Here is a 12,535-nt window from a genome sequence, read left to right on the forward strand (position 1 = left end):
CCCCATACCTGTTTGGCCTTGTCCAGGTAATTATGGTAGGATATTAATGCTGTCAGCACTGGGACTACAGCCAGATGCAAATCAGTGCGAGAAAAGCCTTCTGGGGTCCCATGGAGCCTGTCTGTGGTCTTCTTGTCTGTGAGCTGAAACACCACACATGTATGTTAGAACACCCTGTGCTGCAAATGCTCTCTAAAAGACAGCAGACAGGCACCACCCAAAGCTCCCTTTTCACATGTACACATATATATATATATAAAGAACACTCAGTATGACCTGCTTCTGTACATAAAACAACCCTCACAAACAGGGCAGGGGAGGATTGACAACCAGCATGTTAATCTTCAAAATATTAGACTGGAGAAAAATGACAAACTACAACCCTCCAAAAAATCCCCCCAACCAACCAACTCTCAAGCAAGCCAAGGAGCTGGTGACCACGTGTCAGTGGGGTGTGTGGCATTACCATGTAGCTCAGTGCAGAGGCCAGGAGGTCTATGTTACAAGGAGAGGTTAAAAACAGCACTTTATAGCGAAGGGATTCAGGTAATTTGTTGAGGACCAACTTCAACACCTTCCAGTCAGTCTCCTGGAAAGAGAGAAAAAAAAAATGATGGAAATTTTTTTTGGTACGATTTCAGTTTAATTTGAAAATAAGACCCATGAAAATTCAGACACCTCATTTCCCAGGCAGATGTCTTGTCATGGCAGCTACATAAAAAGAAGTGGCATTTAGCTGTTACAAGTTACCTTCTGTCTGTCATGGAGCTCTAGGTGCAATATTGGCACAGCAAACTGGAAGACAACTTCTATCCAGATCTGACTGAGCTCAGAAAGACTGAGCCAGAATTCAATTCTCCCATCCACTAGCACAAATTAACTTGCAGAGCAAGACAAGCCCTCAGCACAGAACACAACACTGATGAACAATTCAAATGTACAGTTTATTAGCAACTGAAACATTTATCAGTTCTCAAAACCTGCAGTAGGAGGGTTTGTTTCAGTTTCAAATCAGATCAAATTAGCTTCATCCCTTTCAGGAACAGGATGATGTATTTGATCTTTGTTTAACAAACACATTTGTTGTCCTTGTCTGCTCTGAAGTAGTGAAATGAAAGCTTTGCTTGGTTTCTGAAGAGCTGAACTGGTGCTCCCACTGGTGGCTGTGAAGCTGCACAATCACACCCAGAGCCTTCCCAGGAAGCATTTACACAGAATTGTAGAATCACTTGGGTTGGAAAAGACCCTTAAGATGGTTAAGTCCAACCAGAAATCCAGCACTGCCAAGTCCACCACTAAACCACGTCCCTCAGCACCACATCTCCACAGCTTTTGCTTTTCAGATGCTATTCAGAGCCTCTGGGATAGAATTCTCCAGCCAGCTGGTTTAAGCATTTCATGTACAGACCACAGTTGTGATTAAGAGCACACGTACCTGCTTCAAGCACTGCAGAAGGACACCAAAGACCATGGAGTAGGGCAGATGCCCTACACGGATGGTGGTGTTCTGGGAAGGCACACTGGGGCTTCCTGAAGGTGGAGAGAGTGTGCCAGCAGGCTTCTTCTCAGAAGATCTCTTCTCTGCTTCTCTACAGCATGGAAAGGCAGAAAAATATATGGAATGTAAAATCAAGCCAGAACATCCTGTTCAGGTGACCTATAGTGCTGCCCTGTTTGATAATCAGTTTAATGACTGTTTTTTCATTGAAAATTCAATTTCTATTGTTGTTTGCTTTTTTAGCCCAGTAGACAGACAGCAATGAGTCAGTTTGGTCAGGTTAAGGATTCTTCTATTCAGGCCCCCAGCAAATTTACAGAAGTGTCTTTTGGGGTGTGTTACATGAAGAACTTCAGATCAAGGAAACAGCCAGACTTGTACAAATCATTGAATCAAACCTCAATGGGAAAATTGGTTTGAGTCAGGAAACTGCAAATATTTTAGTCAAGTTTTGTGAGCAAGAACAGAATCTTCACCTCTGAGATTGAGAACTCTGTAGGTTAAGTTATTTGTAAGAAATTCACCCATGAGTTATTAGCTGAGACAATCCTAGGCTGTTACTATAGACTTGCCTAGCAGCTGATTCATCAGGATTTGGAAGATTTAGATAAACTGATGGAATGTTAAGCTCATGCAGGAATACCAAATAGTCTGGAAACAAAAGGAAAAACCTACACAAAATCACACAGACAGTAAGGGCTGAACCTCACTGCCCCATCCTTGTTGGAAAGGCCAAGCCGGTGGAGGGAGTCAGCTCGAAGCACCAGCAGAAAATCAAACACCTGTCACAGAGAAGACACTGGAATCACTCAAAAACCAAGCCAGTGGAACACTCTCCCACCTCTCCATGTGCAAAAGGATTTTTAATAGATGCTGTGGCCAGTTCTGGCATAATTTCTGGTGTCACACTACATATACATAATCGTATGAGCCAAGAAACATCTAATCCTACTTCTGGCAAGCTGTGGAGCACACATCCCTCACCTGCCACCCAAGAATCCAAAGACAGCATGCAGCTCTTGACCTGAAAGTGAGAGTGACTGCTCCTACCTGCAGCCTGATGCTGCTGGCCACAGGCAGGCTGTAGGTGTAGATGTAGTGGCGCTGGATGTGCTGAATGAGCATCTCGTACACCCGCGTGGCGTGGCTGGAGGGCAAGCTGTACAGCTTGGTCTGCAGAGGAACAGAACCACAGATCAAAAGGCAAACTGGCAATTGGTATTCAGAAATGTGTGTCTGCACTGAGAATTCAAGAAAAACACAGATAAACTGGCTTCTGAAAGCAAGACAAACAGATGGCTCTGGACAGAACCTCTGCGAAGACTCCAGAGCAGCTCCACCTGCAAGGACCAGCTCTTCCCAGCTGCTGAACTGACAGCACACACTACCCAAACACCATGGATCCACTCAAGGCTATGAACCACTCCCTTCCTGCTAGTGTATGAAATGCACTCATATTCATTGCACAATAAAAAATGAAGAAAATAAAAGATTTAGCAAACAGTCGTACAGTACCCAAAAGCAATGACCAAAATATTAGGTGGACAGAATAAGGTGGAATATTTAATAGTGGGAGAATGGTTCCCTAAAATTCCCCATCCAGCAGAAGACTATTCAGAAAAAGACATGTTTAATGCTCTGCAGCATTTACCTGAAGAATTATCAGGAGTCCAAGAACTGCTGTCTTGACATCCTCCAGAGAAGCTGAGTATGACAGCAAGTCCCTCTCTTCCAGGTCAGAGGGAGATGAGAGAGAATGTGCAGCCACCTTTTACAAAGAAAACCAATATCTGCTTTAAATCTGCAACATATCTTTTCTTTATTTCCATCCTGGAAGGTCAGAAAAGACTAATGCATGTTATCTTTCCTGGAAATTCTGCAAGCACTGGCAGGTAGGCTTGGATGTGCATTGATAAAGCTCCTTTCCCAGCAGATATAGCAGATCCTGCTGAGCCATGCAACTGGTCAGTCATGGGTTATCTCCACAGCTACAGTACAAGGGTCTGGGAAGAGATGTGGTGATGTTACTGACAAGTGACTGAACCCTCCCTCACCTTTTCTATGATATCAAGCAAGCTGTTGAAGTGATGTGTGTTGCAGCCCTCAGCCAGGTCTACGAGCAGCTGTGTGGCCAGTTTTCGGACTTGATGATCCTTATCCTCTGGAATGTGAGCCAGCTGGGAGATCACCACCAAGTTTATCAGCTCCTCCTGCAAGAGGACAGACCTTAATAAGCCTTGACATTTTGCTGTCAGTTGTTCAATCAGCATGATAAAGAGACAATTACAAAGAAGAGAATACTGATGTTCTGCTGTCAGGCTTGTTCCTCAACTAACTGTTAGTTTCCTTCATCTTTCCTTTTCCATCCAATTCAATATTTCTGTATGCCATCCCTGCAAATATTTATGACTTGAACTAGGGCTCACCACGTTGGTTTCTGTCTATCCTATTGACTTGAAAGCCCAAGCTCAAATAAACTGTAGACAAGGGATTTCTAGGGTTTGGGGTTTTTTTTTGAGAGAGAAACATGCAACAGCATCATGTTTTCACAAATCCCAAAGGAATCCAAGAACCACCTCTGCCCCTTCCTGTCCTCTGACACTCTGGGTACATTCCAAGGAGCTGAAGACATCCCTAGAGCTTTTCTTTAACTGCTCTCTCAGACAGCTTCCATCTTGGCTTGTAATTAAACTGCAAGCACCAAGACAAGTCAATCTGCTCATGTCAGATTCTGAGCTCAACTTTTCACAAAGCTTTTAAATAAACTCTGCATCTCTCATACTGACTTTCCTTTCTTCAGCCTAAAATGTGTATGAGTTAATGGCCTTGAAACAGGGAAGCACAGACAGAACCAGGTATGTCCTCAAAACACAGCAGCTCCCCCTGCTTGTTGCACAAACCTGCATCCAACTGAGGACAGTTCAAAGCATCCTAAAGAAACATGTCTGTTGTGTGCAACATTTAAAGCACAGTTCTGTGCATTCCCCAGTGGCAGAGACAACCTGAAGCACACCATAAAACTTGCCTCCCCAAAGCCTTTCCCACCCACTTGAGATCTCACATGGGATCAGCAGCAGCAGATAAACACACACCTCATAGAACTGTCTGTTAATGCTCAGGACAAAGGACAAGACATCCAGAACTTTAATGCGAACAGCACTTCGACTTTCGTTCCTGAAATGGGAAGAGCAAATTCAAGATGAATAAAATAAAGTTGCTGATATTTAGGGAAAGGGGGAAGAGAAGAAAAGGAAAGGAAGACTGAAGTGAACTCAGAAACTTCTGAAGAGTTAGAACCATAGCTGTTAGAGATCAGCTGAGCCTTCAGTTAATGTCTCCACATACAAAATCAGATACAAGAGGAATTGGAAACTGGGATCCCAGTTCAGTTTTTACTTCTGGAGACCAGTAACTGCAGTTCTCCCACTTCCAATCCAAACTAGGAAGCACACATCAGAAGAACAAGTGTTCTAATGAGCAAATTTAAAACCAAACATATGGCACCGAGGAAGAGCTGCTCTTTGGCAGCATTTCACAGATGAGACAGAAGTTTGTTATTGCTGTGTGTTGGGATTTCAGAGAACTGAAATACTTTTAGGAGTACCAACTCAAAACCAGAGAAATTTAACACTGGATCACCATATGCAACCCTGATGCTTAACAGGAAAGTCTTGTTTGGTGTCAGAACTACAAAGTGCTGTGGAGTGGAGCACATAACTGCCTAAGCTAATTGAAACAGCACCATCCAAAGGAAATAATAATAATTAAAAAAAGCAGCAGCATAAATAACTCATTGCAAACTTTTCCTTCTGTTAAACAAAACCCTTTCATGTACTGTGGCCTGAATCATATTTCTTAGCAGTCATTTACTAACATTGGAACTTCAGAAAACAAGATTATCTGATGTGAAAAGGTGGCAAGAAACGTTTGAAAGTGCCTTGTACTCACAAAGTCATGACTTCATACCTGAAGAATCTCTCCATTAACATCTGCAGGTTGTGAATCCAACCATCTTTGGCAGGATGAATGGACTGAGCTCTGTATGTTATCAAGTTTAATACAGAAGATTCCTTTCGTGGAAAGATCAAGAATTTTGTTTTAAATGTATAAGCAAATACAATATATCCATTCCCTCAACTCCCACCCCAAGAACAAGGCTGACATAAATCCTTGCTGGGATTTTCTGACCACTTGCTACTTAAGGACTCCAAATTTTCAACTGTACTGTGTTGGACAACAATAAGTCAAGTCTTACTGGTCTCTGATCAGCACATCTTTCCACCAGCTCAAAAAATCTCTCTTCAGAACCATGGAAATCATTCTGGTCACAGAGTTCTTCTACTGTGGTCAAAAGATCATGTACAATGGTCTTAAGTTCTTGGCTCTCCAGACTCTGAAACAGAGACAAAAACAGTCCTGAAAGACTTCTACCTTTCCAGAAAGCACTAAGTTTTAAATACAAACAGAAAACTCACTTGAGAAGCACAGTACTGAGAACTGGGCTAAACCCTCATGCAGCTTCCAAGTTCATGAGAGTGTAGAAACAGGAGAAAGCAATTTCCAAAAAATATTTATGGCAAGGTCTTTTGATGGAGAGCACATCAAGACAGGCTCAACACCAACCTGCAGCTGCTGCAGCAATCTCTCCATGATGTCCAAAAGGATATCCCAGGTCACAGCCTGCAGCTCCTTCCCATACTTCTTGATCAGACGTGTTATGGACAGAACTATCTCGTAAGACACAACTGCATTGGGACATGTCATGGCCTGGAAAACAAAGCACTTCAGCCCCTTAACAGCTGGAAAGCAAGGATCAGAAACCCTCTCAACTTCAAATCAACCACCCCTTACTAATTAGGACCTGAGCCTGAGGGCCTAAGATAAATATATTCAAGCCTATACACACAAAGGGCAAAGCAAAGAAGTGGTTTATGAAGTGGAGTTATGCACTCTGCAGACAGCTGCAGATCAGATGTCAGCTGCAGCCTCCTCTTACAGAGCAGACACAGGAGGTTGGAGTCAGTAACTCCTGCTTGAGGCACTTGGATGAGAACATTTTAAGAGATTTCTGTGCCTGTCCCTGAAGATACCATCCTTCACCTTTTGTACCACACACTGGAAAGAGTCAAAGTTTTTGCTTTGTTTGATTTTTTTTTTTAAGCTAAAGCATCCACAATGTAGATATTCAATAAAAATAATACTGACTCTGCTTTTCTGGCCAACAAAGATGTTCCAGAAGGAGGCCTCCATTTCAAACTTGAATCCTCTGTTGTTTTACTGTTTGCCCATGTTTACCTGATTCCTGATCCGTGGTTTTGCCCCATACCTGATTGCCATCTCTTGTCTTTTACCTTTACAAAGATCTCTCTGAGGTAGGGAACCACCTTTTCACTCTAAATTTGTATGGTTCAAGATGTACACCTGATGAGAACATTCCTCCAGCACCTCATCCTACCTTGAGGAACGAAGGCAGCACTGAAGTTGGGGAATTCTTGAGTGAATTGAGGCGGTGAGCACCCCACAGAGCCATCCCAACAAAGAACACAGCTCCTCTCAGCAGCGCTGCATCTGCCATGTAAGCTCTAAGAACAGAGGGAAGGTGAGTCTCAGACCATGCTACAATTATTTCAGCACACAAGAGTCAATAGGAATACACACTGTCCCAACAGGAATCCCCAGCTGTTACACATCAGAGCCTTGCACAGCGATTTACAACCCTTAAAAGCAGAAAACCATTCAGTACAACTTTAAACACAGGAAAACTAAATTCAGAAAAGCCAAAAAATGAGCCCTTCAGCAGCAGAGCTAGGAAGGGAATTCATTTCTAAGCACCAGAACTTTCAGCTTGGTCTGCTGAGGTCAGTGACTCCTTGTCTATCTCAGCAGGACCTCCTTAGGCTTCGTTAGGGACACCTTCTTTACCTGTCTTCCATGATCCTGCACATGTTGTAGATGGCACTGTGTCCCAAATGAGTTCCCAAAAGGTTCCTCATAAGCTGCAAATTCAAAGAGCTCAGTTAAACATCCAATAGTTAAAACACTCATTAGCCTAACTATGCAGTCAGCTGGCCCATCGTGCCCACTTGTGGCAAGTAACTGTGTCATCTCCATGCCCCAACAGAAGCCTCTCACAAGGGCTGAGAGGAAGCAAGGGGTGAATTCCACAGACATGGCAGGACTGACACCAACCATGTGCTGATCCCTCACTACACAAAACCATTTTTACTTTACTCTTAAGACCAAACTGAAATTTATGGCAGCCGTGCAGAGGCACATCTGATGTTTTATCTCAGGAGGTAACTCATTCAAAGGCAAAACTCCAGGAGAGCTCTGACCTTCCAGCAGGGCTCACAGAGCTCCTTCACGTTGATGGTTCTGCACAAGGTGATGATAAACACTGGCAGGTTCTCTGAGGGCAGACAGTTATAGCAAACAACTGCATCCAGCACTTGCAAGGAGATCTGGGGGAGAGAGAAAGACAAAATAGTCCTCTGCTTCCCTAGGAACAAAGCAGCCTGGCAGAGCAGGAAATCTTGTGGAAGTCAAAAGGGATAGGTATATATCTTTTTTTTTTCCCAAATCATTGCAAACTGGAATGTAAACCATAAAAGGCACTGTTGAAAAATGGATTTGCTTATCAAATTTATCAATGCTCTGTTTGTTTTAGAATAAAATTATTACTGGTGCACGAGTTCTTATGGGTTACAAGTGCTTCATAATGTTGTATTAGCTCTCTTGAAAGATAAGAGCAAATGGAGAGTCTGATGTTCTGACTTTGTTTGCAAAAGTCACAGCTTCAAAGAATCTCAAAGGACTCTAAAGTACCAAAAGAGACTCAAACTACTGACCTCTATGTCCACAGATGATGAAGTCTGAATGCACAAGAGGCATATCTTGCTGTGGGGAAAGAAGATTTAATTATAACTGTTTGTTTAATATGATTTTAGGCAAATTACAAAGAGCCAAAGCAGACAAGTCAATTGGCATGTCATTGTGCTCATCATTCCCCTTACTATGGCACTGTGGATAACACTCCTAGACACACTGAACACTACAAGCTCTCCTATAAAGTTAAAGTTGCACTTAAATGCAACTTTGGATGTCTACACTAGTACCACAGCAGAGGCTCTTTGTGAGACTCAGCACCATGGTCAGGCCCACCACATGGAATGGGGAAAGCACATGCCCTTAAACTAAACCAGCTCTGAATATGGGAAAAACCAACACCTGAATATTGTTCAGAAATATCAGGTATGACCTGGAATGAAACACACCCAGATCAGATGAAAAACATTCCACTAATCTGCAATTCACCCTACAACCTTCTCCTCTAATTTACCAACAATAAGCATGCAGGAGTTAAAAAGACCCCAACTTACTGGACCATGTCAGCTACATAATCTTCCAGATAGCAGCTATTGAACTTCACCAGGTTCACTAAAACCAGAAGGAACTCAGAAGACAAACCAACATCCATCCACTGTAGCACAAAGTCAGCTAAAGAAGGAAAACAAACAGTCACAACATGCCTTCTGCCCACAAGCATTATCACTGCTCTGTTCTCAGGTCACTGGATGCCTGTCCCTTGACTTACTCCCATCAAACTGAAGAGGGGTAGAGACAAAACTCACCCAACTCTTCTTCCAGGTAGGTGATGTATCTTCCATTCTCTGTTAGAGCCTTGAACACTTCAAGTCTTTCATGCAGGTCTTCGTTGGAGGGGTAGTCCTTAATAACCTTAAAAAAATGTGCTCTGAGGATCCCTAACCTCTCACCCTTAAAAAAAACACAAAAGGAGGGGAGGGGAATAAGTGTCACTAATGAAAGACTTCAGTTAAGACCTGCCAAGGTCTGTAACAGTAATCTTCATGCTTGAAATGATTTTCTTTTTCTATAGGCTATGAGAGTCTCCTGAAAATAGCTCCAGCCTCTGCTGGCTACTGACAGTGGCTGAAGTCTTCTCAATTTGTTCTATCAGCTCTCAGGGCTGGAGGCATTTTGTCCATTGACACAGAGACAGCATCTAACACACAAAGTAACCCCTGGGAACTGCAACTGCCAGCACAGCCAGTAGAACACTAAAAAAACCCCCAAGCCAACAAACCAAAATGTTCCTTCTTTTTGTATGCATCTACCCCTGCTTTTCCAGAGTACTGAAAGGTAGAACTGGTCTGACAGAGTCTTATGCTTGTGTAGCACACTGAAATCTGAAGAATTCATAGTATGCTTAACTTGGCCAGGCTAGGAGAGTATCTTATACAGACCTTCTTGCATGCCTGACCTGCTGAAACATCAAACACAGCCACAAATTAAGACTAATAGGTCTGGGCAAAGACCATACAAAATCTGCTGTACTATGCTGAACTTCACCCAAAGTATTTCCTCTTTTTCAAGAGCATTGCTTCCAAACCAGAAAACTTTTCTACGAGTTGCATTAAGAGTTTTGCCAAGAGGTCCAACCAAGCCTTGAATGAAAACGCTTCCTCTTCCCACTCCTGAGGCACAACCCAAATAAGAAAAGCAGAAAAGAGCCACCCAGTACTTTTCACCTTCACACCCTGCTCCAACCCCAGTTTAAGTGTAGTGTTGCTTCTACAGGTTGTTTTTTTTCACCTGTCCTTGAACAATTGATTTCAGCAGATGAAGGACAGCGTGTCTGGCTTCGGCGGGGCGCTCGGGCTGCAGCATGTCAGCCACCACTTTCCAGATGGCTTCCACTGCGTGCTGGAAACAAACAGCAGACAGGCAGCAGGAGGAGAGTTAAGCTGCTTCTGGGCTCTTCACCCAGTAGGTCAGTCATTAATCATCACACGTTAACAACATCTCCAGGGATTTCATGTCTGGAGTTCTCTTTTCTGAGGAACGCTCTCACCTGCCCTGCTGCAGAGTCATAAGGTTGGACAAGACCTCCAAGATCATCCCATCCAACTGCTGACCCACCACAGAAGCTCAGCAGAACCACCAGACACCAACCCCCATCCTATGTGCTAATCTGCACCCCAGCCCCTGAAGTTCTTCATCCACACAAAACTCCAGTGTGGGTGTTTGTGCAGAAACTTTCACCCAAAGACAAGATAAGTTCAAAATCAGTTTGATGATGTTGCTGATTAATTAGACAGAAGGAGCTGGCAAAGAGCTCTTCTACAGGATTAACATCATCTCCTGTGAACCATCCTGAACAGGCCTGGACATCCACAGCATCCTGCTCAGCTCAGGAGGCCCATCAGCTATGTCCTCTCTGCTCCACAGGTTAGGCTGGACACGACTGATTTCCTTGTGAGCCATCCTTTCAGAGGGTTGGACAGCACCAAACAGCTCCTGGGACTGCCCATTTTACAAGGCAGTCTAAAATACAGGAGCCTCTTACAACAGGTTAAGAGCTGTTGCTTAAATTTCCACCCTTCCAACATCCACTAAACACTCTGGAACTCACCTCCTCAATCTTTTTTGTTTTTGCCACCTCACAGATTTGACCGATCGCTCGGATCCTGTTACTTAATCCACACTCTATGCTCAGTTCCTGGAAAGAAATGTAGAAATCAGCTAAGGGTTTATCTGACCAGAAACAGCCATTTCTCAAAGGAGATCACTGTAAGATAAACCACACGTTTGTCCAAAATCATTTAACTGTTAGTCAGCCCTGGAGCTTTTCAGGAATTTCTCAAAACCAAAAACGTTCTTCATCAGCAAATGATTGGTGAAAACTAGAACTTGCACAGAACTGGAGCAGAGTTTCCACCCCCAGCAGAGATCTTCCCATCCTCTTCAGGGAAGGTGACAACTCGCTGGCTGTGGCACCCACCCAGCTCAGGGGAGAAGGGCAGAGGAGGGAGGGATGTCCAGGTAAGAGCTCGGCTGCTCCAGCACAGATGGGACAGGACTCTGGTCTCCTCCTCCCTTCCACATGTTTCCCTCCCTGTGTGCCAACTCTTCTGCTTACAGATTTGCTGTACCAATGACTGGAATCTATTGCTTTTTTATAATATTTTCACAAAACCATAAGGTTTTCATAAACCAGACTCAGCTTCCAGCTTGTGCTAACTGCCAGCACACAAACTCCAGCAAGCTCAGGCTATAAAAAAAGAGCAATGGGTTTTGAGGAAACGCCCTGTAACCCAACATCAGACAACATCATCCTACCAAGTATCTCAAAAGTATTCCAGTAATGAAGAGCTTAAGTGCTGTGGCTCTGAAAGAGGTGGGGTTTATCATTTCACCAGAGAATGAACCAAGAGATCAGGTAAAAGGACATGAGAGGGAAAATCAGAAAGGAGAAAGAGCAGGCCCTCCTCCCAGTCCCCTCTGCCCACCCCAGCCCCACCTTCACCACGCTCAGTTCCCACACCTTGAGTATTTCTGCAGTGATGATGAACTCTGTCTGCTTGCCCTCTGAGGACTTTGAACTTCCCCGGGATGTTCCCAGCCCCAGGAGGTTCCTGAACTTCTCCTTCAGCCCAGAATCCTTGCTCTGAGGCTTTGCCATCACTGCCAAGCAAGCAGCGCCGAGCCCCTGCGAACATGGAACAGGGTTTGGGTTATGGGAGGCCCTTGGGGAACCTTCCACCAGGAAACCACCAGTCACAGCACAGCCTGGATGAGCAGCTCTCGCCTCCTGAGCTGTCTCAAACACTGGGGAAGCCCAACGCTGAGGCTGAAACAGCCTGGGGAGCCTGCAGCCCCCACAGCACCCGCATCCTGCAGCTCCCCAGGGCACGGGGAGCTCTGGGCTGCTGTTTTCTGGGAGTTCAGAAGACCCAGCACTGCAGCCCCCACTGAGAGATCACCACTTGGAAACTGCTGAGCTGGGTTTCGAGGCATAAACACACACACGTGGGCGTGAGCTACAGTCCTTGTTCCCAGCCCAAAAGCAACGGCCAAGTACACAGCATGGTGTGATGGCTGCTGGGGGTAGCTGGCTGGGAGGAAGGGCTCCTGAGCCTGAGCATTCCAACACCCAAGTGCTGCTGGGGCGAGGAGCAAGAGGGGAGGGAGAACAAGCACGCCCGTGACAGCAACAGCACATCAGCAGCAACGTCC

At 44.6% G+C, this 12,535-nt stretch overlaps 1 protein-coding gene across 1 annotated transcript in view; it reads right to left on the reverse strand.

Annotated features, from left to right (window-relative positions):
- TSC2 (tuberous sclerosis 2) overlaps positions 1-11,981 on the reverse strand; it is a gene marked incomplete at its 3' end in the record, with an annotated part of 32,006 nt that extends 20,025 nt beyond the window's left edge. Inside the window, exons 1-20 of the mRNA XM_008935693.1 lie at positions 11,844-11,981; positions 10,932-11,018; positions 10,112-10,222; positions 9,130-9,274; positions 8,878-8,995; positions 8,347-8,395; positions 7,834-7,959; positions 7,421-7,494; positions 6,954-7,080; positions 6,122-6,265; positions 5,754-5,891; positions 5,465-5,568; positions 4,591-4,672; positions 3,553-3,708; positions 3,150-3,266; positions 2,549-2,671; positions 2,174-2,280; positions 1,436-1,589; positions 467-589; positions 9-143 (exon numbers count right to left, since the gene is read on the reverse strand). Coding sequence (XP_008933941.1) covers positions 9-143; positions 467-589; positions 1,436-1,589; positions 2,174-2,280; positions 2,549-2,671; positions 3,150-3,266; positions 3,553-3,708; positions 4,591-4,672; positions 5,465-5,568; positions 5,754-5,891; positions 6,122-6,265; positions 6,954-7,080; positions 7,421-7,494; positions 7,834-7,959; positions 8,347-8,395; positions 8,878-8,995; positions 9,130-9,274; positions 10,112-10,222; positions 10,932-11,018; positions 11,844-11,981 — 2,358 coding nt within the window. The remainder of the gene's footprint in view (positions 1-8; positions 144-466; positions 590-1,435; positions 1,590-2,173; positions 2,281-2,548; positions 2,672-3,149; positions 3,267-3,552; positions 3,709-4,590; positions 4,673-5,464; positions 5,569-5,753; positions 5,892-6,121; positions 6,266-6,953; positions 7,081-7,420; positions 7,495-7,833; positions 7,960-8,346; positions 8,396-8,877; positions 8,996-9,129; positions 9,275-10,111; positions 10,223-10,931; positions 11,019-11,843) is intronic.
- Positions 11,982-12,535: the final 554 nt, after the last annotated feature.

Source organism: Merops nubicus, unplaced genomic scaffold, assembly GCF_000691845.1.
Source record: "Merops nubicus isolate BGI_N331 unplaced genomic scaffold, ASM69184v1 scaffold9662, whole genome shotgun sequence".
Lineage (NCBI taxonomy): Eukaryota > Metazoa > Chordata > Aves > Coraciiformes > Meropidae > Merops > Merops nubicus.